The 16824-nt window shown below is 40.6% G+C and overlaps 1 protein-coding gene across 1 annotated transcript; it reads left to right on the forward strand.

Annotated features, from left to right (window-relative positions):
- The first annotated feature begins 6163 nt into the window (after nt 1–6163).
- LOC115789996 (extracellular calcium-sensing receptor-like) lies at nt 6164–9982 on the forward strand. The gene is made up of 8 exons (XM_030743627.1): nt 6164–6312; nt 6751–7045; nt 7150–7439; nt 7579–7874; nt 8188–8396; nt 8538–8759; nt 8855–8978; nt 9078–9982. The coding sequence occupies exons 1-8, from the start codon at nt 6206–6208 to the stop codon at nt 9980–9982; spliced, it is 2448 nt and encodes an 815-aa protein (XP_030599487.1). The 5' UTR covers nt 6164–6205.
- The last annotated feature ends 6842 nt before the right edge of the window (nt 9983–16824 follow it).

The raw sequence follows: 16824 nt of genomic DNA on the forward strand, positions 1-16824 counted from the left end.
AACAGATACGACAAGACGAACAGGCAAGACAAACACCATTCACAGCTGCGATCTCACACACAACACGCATTCAGAGTTCAGCCATGCAATAAAAACCCCAGACACAACATCTGCTCAATCCAGGAGTCTCCTTTTATCCAAATTAGACCATTTTAACTCAAAATAGCCGACCACAAAACCCTTAAATTTTACAAATTCTTTATCCAGAGCAAGACAGCTGTTTTATTTTGAAAGTGTAACCAGGAACTTGGGCGGAAGTCTCACTGTCACACGGACGACACCAATGATGCAGAAAACTGCTTTACTTACTTTTGCGCGCTTTTGGTGTTCTCCGTAGCAACGTGAGGTTCCGTCCAAACCCTAGGTACCTCTCCAGCTGTTCTTATCTCGGAGTCCTGCCGCGGTCGCCAAGATGTCGGGTTTTTTTGCGGCTCTCTCCCCCTGTTGCTCTTACCAGGCGGAGGGGAGACCAATGGAAGCAAATGCACCTTGAGAAAAGCTCCACACTTCACAGAAACTCACTGGAGATGAGCAGGTTTCGTTTCCAGGATTTATTGAAGCACAAAGTTAAACAAAGTTCGAGATAGCAAAAAGTTAAACAAAATACAAGATAGCAAAAGTTAAACAAAATGCAAGAAAGCAAAAAGCCTCCCGAGAGTGAGTGCCTTGGTGCTGTTATAAGGTGGTAGAAAAGCAAAGAAATAAACGTCCAGAGTTTAACAGAGTATAAAAAACAGAAGCCCTCTCGGGAGTGAGAGCCTGCAGCCGCTGCAAACACGGGTGAGAGGAAGAGCAAAGAAGAGAGCTCCCTCCCAAGTTTGCCATGCCCTTATATAGCCCAATCTCACACCTCCTGCAGCTGTTATCAGGGGAGGGGACATATTAAGATGCTCCTTTAAGCAACAGTTCTATGAATTGATCTCAGGGGGGCTAGCAAAAACCCATCTTTCCCACGTTCCGGAGTCCAGGTGCGCCTCCTCCCCTCCCCTCGGGATTCACTCCGGCTACTCGCCCCCCCTCCCCTCGGGAGAAGCTGGGTCAAAAGTGCACTGGGTAAAAGGTGAAGCTCCTCACAAAGGTGGGGGCTAGCATTACTTAATGGAAAAATCCCAGGTTGCCTGCAGAGCAGGCCTCAGCATTTTTACCTGTCTACAGCATGCAGAGCTTCAGTGTGTGAGTGACAATATAGGTGACAAATAATACATAATGTGACCATTAATTAGAGTGTGTGATTAATATATATATAACAATACATGATATAAAAATATTGATAGAAAATACTGATGTCATCAAGATAAAAATACACGACACCTTGGTATGGAGACTTTGGCCCTCCAGCGTGGTCAGAAAAAGAAAAAGGAGAGGACTAAAGACAAGCAAGCAAGTCATCAGGCAGCTGCTCTTCAACAGACACCGGGCCCTGGTATCACACCAATTATTGCCAGTGGCCCTGCACCACCACTGCTAGCCTCAGCCCCAATGGCTGTGTCTGCCAGCCCTCCCTCAGTTGAGACAATCAAACCTGTACATGACCTATCGCAATGCAGCAGTGCCAGCCTGACTCCTGACCAGCACCACCAGTTAAAGTGCTTCCTGGACAACAACATAGACATCTTTGCTGCCAGTGACAAAGATTGCAGGTGGACTGGGCTGGTCCAACACACCATGGGCTCTGCTCTGTTCAGGCCATTCGCCTACGCCCACACCGGCTGCCCCTCACGAAATGACAGGTGGCAGAGGATATGATCCAGAAGATGGTTACTGCTGGAGTGACTGAACCCTCTGACAGCTGTGGGCATTTACAGTTGTCTCAGTGAGGAAGAAGGATCGCAGCTGGCAGTTCTGTGTGGATTATCGCTGCCTCAATGCTATCACCAAGAAAGACTCTTATCCACTCCCACGGATAGGTGATGCGCTTGATCACATTGCAGGTACCTGCTGGTTCAGCTCCCTTGACCTGCTCAGCGGCTACTGGCAAGTAGAGCTTGGCCCTAAAGCAAGACCAAAAACTGTCTTCACCCTTGGGCAAGTGCTGTGGCAGTTCAAAGTTGTGCCATTCGGACTCTGCAATGCTCCAGCAACATCTGAAAGACTGATGGAGAGAGTGCCTTGTAGAAGTGCCTTCCTTGTAGCCGCTGTGTTGTGTACCTGGACGACCTGCTGGTGCACGCCACTGACTTTGACAAAGCACTGTCCAACCTGAGTGAGATCTTCACTGCTATTCGACAAGCTGGGCTGAGGTTGAACCCGGCAAAGTGTCAGCTGCTGGTCAGGGAAACCACCTTCCTGGGCTCATCAAAGAGTTTGCCACCATTGCTAGTCCTTTCCACTGGTTGACCGACAAGAACCAACCCTTCATCTGGGATGACACCTGTGCTAAGGCCTTTGACCAACTCAAAGAGGCTCTCACAAAAACCCCTGTCTTTGCCTATCCTAATCCTCAACGGCTCTTCATTGTGGACACTGAAGCCAGCAATGTAGGGGTTGGAGTGGTCCTCTCCGAGCCGTGTGGAGATCGTGAGCTATTTCAGCCATGCCCTGAGTCGAGCCAGGAAAAACTACTGTGTTACTCAATGTGAGCTGTTGGCTGTACTACTGGCTGTAAAGCACTTCTGCCCCTACTTGCACCGCAGCCACTTGACCTGGCTCCTAAACTTTCAGCATCTGGAAGGCCAAGTGGCCCGCTGGTTGGAGGTACTCCAGGGTCATGACTTCGAAATTCAGCATCGGCCAACAGCATGGCAATGCTGATGCACTCTCTAGACATCCCTGTGCACCAGTTGAGTGTTGTTACTGCCAGCGGCAAGAAGAGCAGGGCTAATCAGCATTGACTGTAGCTGCTGTTCAAGCCACCCCTAGCGAAGAAGGGTGGCTCCCTCTGACCCTGCAACAGCTGGGGCAACAGCAGGAGGCTGACGCAACATTGGCTTAAGTGAGGAGCTGACTGGAGATGGAATGGATCTCAAGTGGGCGGGGGTGTCGGTAAAAGGGCCTGAGGTGAAGGCTTAAAAATCTCAATGGGGCAACCCAGAGATTTGTGATGGCCTCATGTACCAGAGATGGCAGGCCCCAGGTCGGGGTAAAGACATCTTACAGCTCCTGGTACCCCATTCGCTACTCCCCCAGGTGCTCAAGCCCATCCATGGATCAGCGGAGGCAAGACAGTATGGTAATGCTAAGACTCTCCATCACCGTATGAGGAAGTTCTATTGGCCTGGCTCTCGACGAGATGTGGAGTACACTGCTGTGACACCTGTGTGGGCTAGAAGGGACCAATTCAGTGTTCCCATGCTCCACTGCAGCAGTATTTGGTGGGGGCCCCAATGGAATGGGTAGGAGTGGACATTCTGTGGCCTTTCCCTGTCACCGACTCAGGCCAGACCTAGCTTGATGTGAGTGCTAAATGAATATACAGTGGACTGTAGTTAGATAAAAGATGAATAAATACTGCAGGCTGAATGGCTTATTTATTGGTCTCACACACACACACACACAATCTTGCTGTGTTATGTTGTAATGTATGCATGTGTGTGTCTCTGTCATGAAATGTACTTAATAATGAGGGCAATAAGCCCCAACAACACCCCCTGGGATCTAGAGGTAAATAGGAACCCAAGGAACCGAGGCCATCCACAGCCCACAGGGGCTCAGAAGACCTGTGGCCACACATCCCGATGATAACCGCACGGAAACACCAGAGGAGGAAGGAGAGAGACCCTAGACAGAGCTCCCATGGCCAAAGAGCAAGAGCCCCAGAGAGCCAAAGGCAATGAGCAGCCGAGAACGTGTCTTGAGGCCCTGGCACCCCATGCCAAAGCCCCCCCCCCTTCCTTTTTCAGGCAACAACCCCCAAGGGAGCGGGCCAATAGCCACACCAAGACAGTCAGCCATGCACCCTGTGACCCATAGTCATCCCAGGGGAGGCAGAAACGATCAGTGGAGAGCGGTAGGGAGGGGTAAATCCCGCCCTCTGCAACTATGTCCCACAGGGGCCAAAGCTCAGTAAGCCTCAGACCCAGGACCAACTGTACACATGCACACACACATGCCAAATCACACAGGCCATATACTCATATACACAAACACACACATAGTAACACATTACTCTAATCTAACTACTTTTTTCGGTAACAAGTAGTAACTGAAACCTAAAACTAACTAAAACCAGATTACATAGGTAGCCAGAACAGACGCCAAAACACAGAGGATTTCCGATAATGAACAATAATAATAAACATTACACTAATAAACCCAAAGGCTGTAAACTTAGAACTCTGAACAACAAAACTCACAAGCTATTGTATAACCCCAAACTGGACATAACAACTAAGATTCAAAATACAGAGAACTTACATGAAGATGGAAAATATGACAAATAAATCAAGTAGGCACCAAAGAGAGAATGCTAGATAAACATGAATTTAAACAGTCCAGAACTCAACACCCAGAGCTTTAACAGGCATTAACCATGCCTCTAAAATTACAGCATTATAGTCCACTCAGTTATACACTAATAGTATAACTATACAAAAAAATGCTAGTTATAGCAGCTTGTAACTGCTTTCCCACAATGTTCATAAATTCCTGTTCTGACAAGTCAACAAAATATAGTTTTATAAGTGAAGAACATCAACAATATGAGTGAGATTAATAATCGCCAGTTAGATAATGGCAAACATACCAGCACAAGAACTTGTAGAAGTATCAAACATTAAATGTGAAAAGATACACTGAATTTCAAATCAGGGGTATCAAAAGAAATACCTGTTTATTAAATTTCCAGAAAACAATCAAGGAATATGTTGTCAATTTATCACATCTCTGGAGGTTTATCAGGGCCAAGGTTTTGTTGGCTTTAAATTATGTGAAGCCGGGATTAATAGAGCACACAGAACTTCAAATAAAAGGGGTTCTTTATTCTGAAAAAGAACGATTTTCTCTGGAGTGAAAAATAAAAGAAAACAGTTCAAGCTATGGAGCAAAAATAGTCTCTTATACCGTGAATGTTCGTATAATACTAGTATAAAACTCCTAAAAAGCAACTGCTCCAACAAAATGGCACATAAATAGCATTATTAGCACTCAACAGAGTTGTTGCAAGGCAGCTAAAACACTTGAAAAAAGTACATAACAATCGGCGGTCGCACTTCTAAAAGAAGACAAACAGAAAAACATGACGTCAGCAACATCATTTCAGCCTTGTACATTAAAAAAATACAGTTCAGACATTAATTACCAAAGATCTGGATTCTCCACTCATGTGGTCATAAAGTTGTCTTCTTCAACCAGTCTTGGCTCAAAACAAAATGTCCTCCTCTTCTGTTTTCCTCAGTTAGCATGCCAGGGTACTTAACCAAGAGGTTTTTTTCAACTTCCCGTACTTTTTGACCTCTGTGTCACAATAGCACCACTTACTGACAAAAGCAAGAATTACAACCAGTACATGAAATAAAAGCAAAACTGGGTTTACAAAACATGTTTTACAGGTACCCATTTTTCACCTGGTTACATATGCTTTACTATCATCAGTTTAATCAAATTAAATTAATCTATACTGTCCAGGTAAGAATTTAACACACGGTCTATTGTGTATTTTAAGTCCATGTTTTGTTTGAAAATGCAAATATAAATCAGCAAATCTCCACTCTTAAGATTTATCTTTTTGCTTTTATATTGCACATCAGTAAATTTCATTATAGTATTATAATATATTTCTTGAGTATTCTTTTTTAAGTAACTGTAGTGAAACAACAAATCTTACAATATATTATTGTTTTAATCAATCCATTAGGTGTACATCTGATATTAAAACAAGAAAACATATTCAAATGGGGAAATCATTTACAAGAGGAGAACAGAGACAAGGCCACATTACATAGAACATAAAGACTTAATCAAAGGCCACTGGGTAAGGGCATGTCCTCTTGAAGAGGTAGAACAAACGCCTTTGTCTGAAGACATATAAAAACCAGTTAAACACACTTTGGCCGGATAAAGACACCAGACATCAGGGATGGAGATAGAAGTGTTTTTTATTGGTTTGGTATTGGATGTGTGTTTGGTTCACCTGAAATCAGCTGTTGCCTTGGGTGTGTCTCTAGATGGTATGAATCAGAGGACTACAGGTACAGGGGCTCCAGTTGGTGCTGTGGTTTCAGCCATAAATTGTAAGCCACAGGGTAGCACTCGTCTACCCACATTCTCAATGGATGGAGACTTCATTATTGGTGGTATTTTCTCCATTCACAACTATGTGCAAACAGTTAACAATGACTACACCACCATGCCTGTGCCAGTAAGATGCAGAGGCAGGTCAGTAAGACAGTGGGTTCAAAAAGAATGTTGGACTTAGTAGGAATAGAAATATTTTGACATTTAAGATGTTCAGAGGTGTTCCATTGCTTTTATGCTGTGCTGAAAAAAAAAATTGTTTTTGTATAAAGTGCTAAGAAAGTATATGTAATAATACTAATTAATCTATAATCATTGTTTATTCTTTTCAAAAACAAAATTATATAGTGTTAAATAAATATTTTATAAAAAAGAGGATATTAAATTACTTTATATTTTTCATGTGTAATTTTGTAATGATTTCTCATACTAACCCTGTCTACTAAATTTAATTGCTCAGGAAACCCTTTCATGTGCATTCATTAGATCTTCCTTAGCGTGTGTGTTTTCTCTTGTAATTTAACCTGCCCAAGTTTTTGTAGCCTAAATTCTAACAATGACATAACTGTCTGTCTGCAGCATGGAATCTCGTGAGCTGCGCTTCACACGTGCAATGATCTTTGCCATTGAAGAGATTAACAACAGCTCGGAGCTGCTGCCTGGAATCAGGCTCGGGTATCAGATCTATGACTCATGTGCATCAGTGACTGTGGCAGTGCATGTAGCATTTCAGCTTTTGAATAGCTTGAACTCTGTGTTTTACACTGGCAATAATTGCTCCCAATCTGGTATGGTGATGGCTGTTGTTGGTGAGTCTGGGTCTACACCATCCATCAGCATCTCACGAGTCATCAGTTCCTTTAACATTCCTCAAGTAAATATATGGAATTTCTGGAAAATCTTGGGTTGAACATATAGATGTGCAGGATTTTTGATTGTGTTATCCTTAAAGGGGTTTTGTTTTCTCTTTTCCTTTAGGTGAGCCACTTTGCCACATGTGCATGCTTGTCTGACAAGCAGCAGTACCCAAATTTTTTCAGAACAATCCCCAGTGACCAGTTCCAAGCTCGAGCATTAGCCAAGCTGATAAAACACTTTGGCTGGACTTGGATAGGTGCTGTTCGGTCAGATTCAGATTATGGGAATAATGGCATGGCATCTTTTCTAGAAGCAGCACAGAAAGAGGGGATCTGTGTGGAATACTCTGTATCTTTCTATCGGACTCACCCACAGAGCAGAATCCAGAGAGTAGCAGATATTATCCGCAGGTTTTTTCTTTATAAATATTAATTGTGTGGAGTTTACAGCCTTAAAAATAAATGTTTTATACTGTCATATACCACAATAAGTCACATTTTGCATAATTAAAAAGATAAAAGCTTCTAATATACCATGTTTTCTCTCAAGGTCTACAGCTATGGTTGTTGTGGCATTTGCAGCTATAGGGGACATGGCAATCCTGTTGGAGGAGCTTTCACGTGAGCCTTTCCCACCCCGCCAATGGATAGGCAGTGAGTCATGGGTGACCAGCCCAGAATTAACAAGGTTCAGTTTCTGTGCTGGAGCTGTCGGATTTGGGATTCAGAAGTCTGTAATTCCAGGTCTCAGAGAGTTCCTGCTGAATCTCTCTCTATCTCAAATAGCTGCCTCTGCAATGCTTACTGAGTTCTGGGAGGATGCATTCAACTGCACACTGAAAAAAAGTAATAAAGATTTCTTGATTTTAAAATGATACTGTTAACCTTCTGGTCAGCTGCTGCTTTTTGAGCCAACCCATTTTTTTCTCCAAACCTATTGATAATAATGAAATATGAGGTGAACAAAGGTTGCATCTCTGAAAATATTGATATTACACATGATATGACTTTCCAGGTTGAGTTCAAGTGACTTAGATTTTATCTCTCCCCTTTTTTTTTTAACCCTTTTCCAAATGTCAGTCATTGTGCTAACATAATTTGGATTATTTTAATTAGTTTTAATGGTGAAAATATGTATGATGCCTTTTTGTGTCTATAGGTGTTGCTGCTTCTGACCAAAAGGTGTGTGATGGAAATGAAGACATACAGAATCTCCAAAGCCCATACACTGACACGTCTCAGTTAAGAATTACTAACATGGTGTATAAGGCTGTGTACACAATAGCACACGCCATCCATAATGCAGTGTGCCAGAGAACAAATGTCACAGTTCAGTGTGACAAACTTACCAGGTTAGAGTCTGAACAGGTTAGTCAAAAAAAAAAAAAAGTCAGTACCAATGTCTTTCATTGCCTCTAATATAATGAATGTAAATCAAGTATTAATATTAGTTATTATAGAAATGCATACATTTTTCCCTCTTCCTCCCTTTCTGTTTCATCTTTACAGGTTTTAACTCAGCTGAAGAAAGTAAATTTTTCCAAAAATGGTTATGCTCTGTCATTTAATGATAATGGTGATCCTGTGGCTATTTATGAGCTGGTTAACTGGCAAAAAACTGAGAGTGGAATCATTAAGATGGTTACTGTAGGGCTCTATGATGCATCACTGCCAGTGGGCCAGGAGTTCCAGATTGATAGAAGCATAACATGGATGGAGGGTAGCATGGAAGTAATGACAATCTAAATTAAACTTTTGAGAACTGAATTACTACAACTGCATAACATATATTTGCATTGATTATGCTACCTTTATATCTTTGACAGGTGCCGGTGTCGGTTTGCACTGGCAGTTGTCCTCCAGGAACTCGTAAAGTGCTGCAGAAAGGAAAACCCATCTGCTGCTATGACTGTATACTGTGTCCTGAAGGAGAGATCAGTAATACAACAGGTAAAATAAAATGATTTCCATGCATACAAAATGTTTTTCTGGCCAGTATCTGAAACACTGAATACATTACAACTAGAGACATTTTTTTCTTTCATACAGATTCAGCTGACTGTTTACCCTGCCACAAGGAATTCTGGCCTAATGAAAAAAGAGACACTTGTATCCCTAAGCCTGTAGAGTTTCTTTCCTTTCAAGACATCCTAGGAATCATCCTGGCTACATTTGCAGTTTTTGGTGCCTGTCTGGCCATCATAACTGTGGCTGTATTCTTTCGTCACAGAACATCTCCGATTGTCAGAGCGAACAACTCCGAGCTAAGTTTCTTGCTGCTCATCTCCCTGACTCTGTGTTTCTTATGTTCATTAACTTTCATTGGAGCACCATCTGAGTGGTCCTGCATGCTGCGTCACACTTCATTTGGTATCACTTTTGTTCTCTGTATCTCCTGTGTACTTGGGAAAACTATGGTGGTTTTAATGGCTTTTAAAGCTACACTTCCAGGTAGTAATGTGATGAAATGGTTTGGTCCTCCACAGCAGAGAATGACTGTCTTATCCTTTACAATTGTTCAAGTTTTAATATGTACTATTTGGTTGGTACTTAGCCCTCCATTCCCAATAAAAAATCTAACCACATACAAGGAGAAAATCATACTGGAATGTGCATTAGGGTCTGCTATTGGCTTCTGGGCTGTGCTGGGGTACATAGGCCTGCTTGCTGCCTTTTGCTTTGTTTTAGCTGTCTTAGCACGCAAATTACCTGATAATTTTAATGAAGCCAAACTCATCACCTTCAGTATGCTGATATTCTGTGCAGTGTGGATCACCTTTATCCCAGCATATGTCAGCTCTCCTGGAAAATTCACTGTGGTTGTGGAGATATTTGCCATTCTAGCCTCCAGCTTTGGACTAATGATGTGTATATTTGCTCCAAAATGTTTTATCATATTGTTTAAGCCTGAGAAGAACACCAAGAGAAATTTAATGAACAAAAACCAATCATAGTATATCATCAGTTTAGACATGTATAATATTGCATCAGCAGGTCCAGATTGTACACATTCTGTGCATATGATATTCTTAAATTTTAGTTCTTAATTAAATCAAATAATTATAACTTAATTGATATTACTTTTAAATTTAAATTGTAAATTTTATTCAGAAGTATTTACTACTTAATTAAAAAAACAAAAACAAAAAAAACGTATATTTTTTCAAAATGCCAAGAGTTATGTTCAAATGTCTTCCTGAAAGGAGAAGAATTTCAGATTGTACATGAAGTTAAATATCTTGGTATTTTATGATAGATACCACGTTATCATTCAAGAATTGTGTTAAAAATATATCCAAGGCTATTAATTTCAATTTACACTATATTACGCAAATTAGATTACCACTGCCAGAAAACCAGCTAGAATGTTTCTCTATTCTGATTTGTTTCCTCATATAGAATATGAAAACCAATAGAATCTTTATTTAAAAAGGTTTTAAGTGTAAGATAGAAAGCCTTTTGTCCATTGTTTTATACTTCAGAAATATAATATCTTAAGTTTTTAATTTTTTTTTTTTAATTTAAATGTAAAATTTTACATGGGCTTGCTCCACCTTCATTGGTTGAGTTTATCATGTTAAAATGAAATATTAGTGGAAAATTAACCACAGCCTCTACTAGAGGTGATTGTGCAATACCCTTTATAATTACAGCACTTAGTAAACAGTTGTTATCAGTTAGTAAGGGTAGTGAGATTTGGAATAATATTCCAGCTGCAATAAGAGAATCTACTACTTTTAACAGATTTAAAACTCATCTTAAACAATGGCTAAAGAGGAATCATATTTGTAATCATTAATTCTATTTCAACATGTTGCTTTATATTTGTTGTTTTGTGTCTTCTTATTGTATTGTGGGTTTTCATGGGTTATTTTATTTACATTGTATATTGCCTGATGGTGTTTTGTTTTTGTTTTGTTTCTCCTTGTTTATATCTAACCTGCCATGGAATATATATATAAAAATTGCCTTTTGGCTAATCTTGGCATATTTACATTGAAATGTTCATCATTGTGCATTGTTCCTTTTAAATAAATAAATTCAAATTCAAAATCAGTGCACTCGGTCCACCACAAATTTGCACAGTAACATTTAAAGGAACCAAAGGCTGCTGTGGCATTAAACCAGCCTACAAATTCCAGTATTACAATCCTCATTACAGTCCTCTCAGGCATGTTATATACTTAAGGCTGTAACCAGGATTTATGATGCATAGTGAGTTCCAGCAGAGGTGCAGTGTTATTAGTGTGATTGGTCACACAGATCCCCACATGCATGCCTATGTTTGAGTTAATTGTTTCTATTTCACCACAGTGTCAATTTTACATACATCACACAAGTATAAGTGAGCAAAAGTGATCAAAAATCACACTGAATTTAGGAAACTTTTATAAAGTAATTTGTCTGACCGTCTTTCATACATATTGCGTACAGCTTTCTCTTCTTTGGCTGTCTTCTCTCCACTGTAAAAACGGCAACTTGATTAATATTGAATTAATACACATTTTATTGTTCGCCTAACTTTTTATAACTGAATTAGTCGAGACAACAAGTAATACTACATACTACAGTAATATTACAAGTAATATTCTAAAAATCTTGGAAGATAGATAATGAATTAAAACACAAATTTAAGTTGAGGCAATTATTCCCCTATGCACAGTTGAACCAACAAGTTATAGTGTGCTCTTACAATCCTGGGATATAAATCATCAATGAATATATAAATTCAAGTTGAGCAGCTGAAGTTGCTGTTTTTGGGTGCAGATGTCTGAGGGTGGCTGCCCCAGATTTTGGTGTCATGTTTGATCTGCTCTACACTCTCAGCACTGAGCATCCAGAGAACTGCAGATACACATTTAAGGCCATCCAGAAAGTTTTGTTGGACTTGGAGAAAAAGCTGACCTTGAATGTAGGTGCTGAAATCCAAAATGTTCTTTTAACTTTTTTTGTTTGTTTGTTTGTTTGTTTATTTGTTCGAATTTTGTAAAGACTAAGTATGAGCTCAGTGATTGTTGACCTGCAGCCAAATTAGTCTTTGTTCCAGTATATCAGATCAGAGCTACTCAGTTAGATTTAGGTTAGTTTAGTAAAGTTTTAGGTTAAAGTAAACTCTTTCACAGATGAAAACCATGTATTACTGAAGTTTTCTTTTTAAGCAAAAACCCCAAAGACAAATTTCTTACATATTGAACATACTTAATGGGCAGCCTCTCCCATCTGTAAACCATCAGTACTGTCTGACTCACACTGCATGAAAAGTGGGGTTTTCGACAGTTTCTTGTATGTAATATTGACGCGCGCCTTGAGTTTTAGGGCTCTCAGCAGGAGGCTTTGGTCAGAACAGTAAACTGTATGGAAACTGCCGCAGACTCTGTGTCAGTGCTCCCTCAGCTCCCCCCTCTCCTCAGGTCTAGGGCAGGTTCTCATATGTAAAGGAGGTTTCTGTGAGTCATACAAATGCAAATCAAGTACTCACCAGTGGTCACCAATACTCACCAGTGGTCTACCCCTCCCAACAGTTGTAACCAACATATTTTTATTTCTACAGCGAAACATTCAAACAAGACTAAACTCACAAGAAATCATTCTAATTTACAAATTTGAATTATCTAGTTGGAAATATATTTTTGGAAGTTTTCAGCTTTTGTCCCTTTTTCCAATAAGGCTGTGAGCTTCTGTCTGTGAGCTTCTGTCTGTGAGCCTTTGTCATGGAGTTTTTTGTGAACCCTGAACTTTAGTGGACTGAGGGAGATAAACAAAGGCTATATCTTGATTTTGGTGACACCACAAGCATTATTTTCATTGAAAAGCATACTCAGTTTTCAGTCTATTTCACTGTAACAAAAAGTCTGTCACACCATCATCCTCTCCTGTGCAGTGGCTTCCCAGCTAGCATTGAACATTCAGACAACATCCCATGAACGCTGCTATAAACGTTCAGTGAATGTTCACATGCATTAATGACATTAAAGACTACCAAGGCAGATGGAATACGAAAATGTATAAACTTTTATTTTGCTATACATAGATGTACATAAGAGATATCAGCAAAACCTTCATGAGAAAAATGTAAATGTAAAAAGGTAAATAAAAAAAAAAATAAGGAAAATTTTAATGCAACAGTCACCTTCTCAGTTGTCCTGCTTAAACAGACAGTGGATGTGTGAACAACACATCTTCCAGCTCATAGGGGGTCATTTTGACTGTTGGGTTTTCTCTGTATTATTGTAGGGTCTTTACCCACAATGCAAAGTGCCTTGAGGCGACTGTTTGTTGTGATTTGCTGCTATATAAATAAAATTGAATTCACTTGAAATGAAATGAATTTAATTTCCGTGTGGCAGCTTCCTCGCCTGTGATTGGACAATACAGATCATGTGCGGGATCACGCTGAAGGTCTGTAGGACCAATCAGTGCCTTCCTTCTCTTCCGTTCAAACTGAATGGCGGTTTTTGTCTACGCTGCTTTCCCCTTACGATAATGGAGGACGTCGTCTATATTTCAACACCCCAGAAGCTCCCGGTGAAAGCGGGCCTCTCTACCGGCCAGCCTCAACCAGCCCCGCTGCAGACGAGAAGACGCTGCTGGCTGCAGTGAGTGGGTTATCGACTCAGTTACTCAAGTTTGTACGAGCGCGACTGAAAGACAACATGGCGTCTATTGTGTAGAGACTCGATGCTCTAACAAAGCCTCACCTACAGAAGGACTCGAGGAAAAGACGGCAGCACGATCCGAAAACTGCGGTAGGACTTGGTCGTTTCTAAAACAAAAATACTAAGAGTGGCAGAATGGTCACAGTAAGCTGACAGACGTATTGTGATTTGGTTTCTTATTTTATTTCATCTTACAGGAAGCAGTTCGCGGCCTGCACAACTCTGAATCCAATAAAAGCCGGTATGATCCTCTGCAGAGGTAAGAATCAGAAACAAAGCAGCAGTATTCAATGTGTGGAGGAGAGAAGAACTTCAAATGTTTTTACTCTTATTTATTTTCACGTTTTTTTCCACAGACTGTTCGCCTCACAACATGAGTGGGTTTCTAATGCGTGGACAGTGATATAAGTAAGTATCCATTGGTGTTGTATGTTTGTGTGTGTGTTTTTTTGCCTGAATATTGTTTATGTATGCACTGTGTTAATTTACAATGTACAAAAATGTTTTTCAGCTTCTTGAAAAACCTACAGACGGTTCGCCTGAACTTCCGCTACAGTCAGCCTCACGGTCCGGAAAAGGCGACAGCCATTAAAAACTCTGCCCGGTGTCGTGTAAGAAGGAAGCCGGTAAGACGTATTGGATTGTTTTGTTGGTCTGCTGTATTTGTGTAGTTAGCTTGGAAATGCAGTTTTATTTTTGGAAAATATTACTTATTGTTTTTTTAACTTTATATAAAATCTGGCTTCTTTTGAACAACCCAAAATGTATATAAAAAGCAGTGGCAGCCGTGCATTTCACACCTAGGCCTTCAGTAGTGATCCGCCTGAATCACTCCACCCTCAATAACTATTTTATGGCAATAAAAACATCTTTTTATGCAGAAATGCAGTAGAAAGAGCTGTTGCATCGCAGATTGAGAGCTCATGTAGCCAGAATAAAAGCATTTACCGAAGAAACAAACCCAAGGTGCACAAGTCTGCTTTTACTGCCGCTGCAGCTGCGACACATATAAAAATGCATTTATAACAACCTCATAAAATTATTATTGAGAGAAACATTTTAGTCATCGTGACCCCGAAATGAAAGTTCCTGCTTGCCCCCCCCCCCCCCCAAAAAAAAGACAATCTAACAGTCTCTTTAAGATTTCCCTATTATTCTTCACCTTTACGTCGTGGAGCTCCGCTTCCCTGCGCACTTGCTCGCTCAGCTGATCCGCTCTGGTGTCCCCGAATGTTTTGCTTGTAAGTGTCTGGCAGTGCTTTGGTGTCTCGTTGCTGCCTTGGTTAGGCAAGTCAAATTTACAAACCCAGTGTGGCTCCAAACACCATGTCGATCAGTGGCAAACAACAAGCACTCCCAGCAATACAATTTGCAGTGTTCCTCGGGGCCTGTGAGCCAGTGGTACCGCTCGTAATAAGTGGACTGAAAGTGGTGGACACATCCTTTTCCCGGTTGTGACAGGCTTGCTAGCTTCGGAGTTGCCCGACCTTTCTTAATGATGTCCAGCTTTTCTTGAAAAGCCCGTCTTGGCTTTGACAATAAATCTGAAACCAAATCCATTTCTTCTCCTCCTTCAGCCATTGTGGGTTTACAAAACAGCTATAAAATCAACACAACCATATTTTTACTTGTGCAGCTGGCTATAGATGCAGTTTGCTAGCTCTGGCTAGTACACTGACTATCCAATCAAAATGTATGAATATGCTGACGTTACCATCACCTTTTAATAAAAAGGTGATGCAGTGCAGGTGAAAATAATTAACATTGAATGTTTACTTTCAGCAGCTGTAACATTTTGGGACCTAAAAGATAAAAAGTGTATAATCATTTTAAAGGTGCCTCAAGTGTTAATGACCAAAATCACTAAAGTACTTTTATCAGTGTTAAATTTTTTCAAATTACTTGTTCATTTGTCTTTTATTCACAGGATGCAGGAGTTGGTACTTTGTCACATAACGATTGTTTCTGATGACAAAGATGCACTGATTAATTTTTTTTTTTTTTGTATTCAGGGTCTTATCTGCTATGTGTACATTCAAAGTCAAGAGACTCAAACTTTCAGTGTAGTTTCCTGATTTTTCACAATATTTCATTTAGTTTCATAATGACTTAATGTGTGCTCTGTGTCAACAGCTGCTGGAGGCGAGGACGAGTGACCTGGCAGTGAAGGAGGTTGCCTTCTGGGACGGTGTCACCACTGACCTCATGTTGGATGAGGAGGATGGCGTCTCAGAGGGCGTGTCGGGCTGGATTAAGACCCCCAAGCTTCCCCAGCCAGGAGCTCAGTGACCTCTGAGCCAAACTGCAAGACAGACTAGAAGCTCACCCTAAATACAACACTGTGCACCGTAAGTGTTTGTATGCTGGACCATGCTCTGAGAGAAAGCCACCACCACATGGCCCAGAAGTAGCAAAGCATTATATGTCATAATGTTTTTGTTTTCTTTATATATATAGATTATATGATGTGTGTGTATGTGCATATTGCTTTATAAATAAAACAAAAAAAAATATTCAAACTTGTGCCTCACAATTTGTTTCTCTTAATTCTTTTTAGTTGAGGTTATTAGCATGGCATGAGTGGAATGCTAATGCTCCATGTCCACCTGGCAGCAGGCAGGCCACACGCCGAGGAGAGCCCAAATGCTGCTTTGACTGTTTGCCCTGTGCAGATGGAGAGATCAGCAATCAGACTGGTAGCCTAAATATGTTTTATTTAAAACAAAATGGATTAAAATACAAATAACAATCTACTTTAAGTATTATGTAAGGTATTAAAGTCACTAAATTCACAGAAATGTTGCACAGTTGAAAGATCATCAAGATATGTTGATATGCATGGAGTTCCTGACTGTTTACACACGTTGCTCTATTTTTTGTTTTTTTTTTCAAAGGTTCCACCGAGTGCACAAAATGTCCTGAGTACTACTGGTCAGACAAAGAAAAAGTGAAATGTATTGCAGGATCGGAAGAATTCCTCTCTTTCTATGACACCATGGGTATCATCCTGGTTGTACTCACACTGCTGGGTTTCATCCTGACAACCATCATCACCATTGTCTTTCACAGTTTCCGCTATACACCCATCGTGAAGGCCAACAACTCCGAAATCAGTTTCTTGCTTCTCCTGTCACTCAAGC

Source organism: Archocentrus centrarchus, chromosome 13 (assembly GCF_007364275.1).
Source record: "Archocentrus centrarchus isolate MPI-CPG fArcCen1 chromosome 13, fArcCen1, whole genome shotgun sequence".
NCBI lineage: Eukaryota > Metazoa > Chordata > Actinopteri > Cichliformes > Cichlidae > Archocentrus > Archocentrus centrarchus.